The sequence below is a fragment of the Poecilia reticulata genome, unplaced genomic scaffold (assembly GCF_000633615.1).
Source record: "Poecilia reticulata strain Guanapo unplaced genomic scaffold, Guppy_female_1.0+MT scaffold_181, whole genome shotgun sequence".
Classification (NCBI taxonomy): domain Eukaryota; kingdom Metazoa; phylum Chordata; class Actinopteri; order Cyprinodontiformes; family Poeciliidae; genus Poecilia; species Poecilia reticulata.
The window spans coordinates 266,844-267,372 of record NW_007615018.1 but is presented as its reverse complement, the minus strand read 5'-3'; the positions used below and the strand labels follow the sequence as shown (position 1 = coordinate 267,372).

Below are 529 nucleotides of genomic sequence, written 5' to 3'. Positions count from 1 at the left end.
CGGAGGGGGGATGCCTGAGAAATGGGAGGAAGCGGAGGCGTTGGTGTCCATGTCGAGGACGTCGATGTCCTCGTCCTCCAGCAGGTCGGAGAAGTCCAGGTCTTTGATCTTCAGGTCGGCGCCGCTGGGCTGCAGCTGGTCCCAGGCGTCCGTCGGACCCACAGAGTTCATGGACTCCTGGAGCCGCGCCGCAGGCTCCGCCCTCACGCCGCTCTGCTGCCGGACCAAACGCTTCTGATGGGAGACGGACACGCGGTCAGATCGCTTCCTCACACAGAGCAGCAATGCATGCTGGGAAACGACGTCAGCAAGGTGTCAGTAACACGTCTCCATTTCAAACGCAGAGATCAGATCAGAGCTTCTCATCCAAATCACTATTTTCTTTTAATTTAGTTTCCTCTGCGTCTCGAGGAGCCGCCGCCCTTCGTCTCCTCCGTGGTCCAACGTGGACCAAGGAGGAGACGATGTCCTCCGTGGTCCAACATGAACCACAAAGGAGACGATGTCCTCCGTGGTCCAACATGAACCA

At 58.4% G+C, this 529-nt stretch overlaps 1 protein-coding gene across 1 annotated transcript in view; it reads right to left on the bottom strand.

The window, feature by feature from the left end:
* The window catches only part of fhod1 (formin homology 2 domain containing 1), a 54,372-nt gene that overhangs the window by 14,536 nt on the left and 39,307 nt on the right, over positions 1-529 (bottom strand). The window contains exon 16 of the mRNA XM_008402116.2: positions 4-234. Within this exon, the coding sequence (XP_008400338.1) occupies positions 4-234 (231 nt within the window). The remainder of the gene's footprint in view (positions 1-3; positions 235-529) is intronic.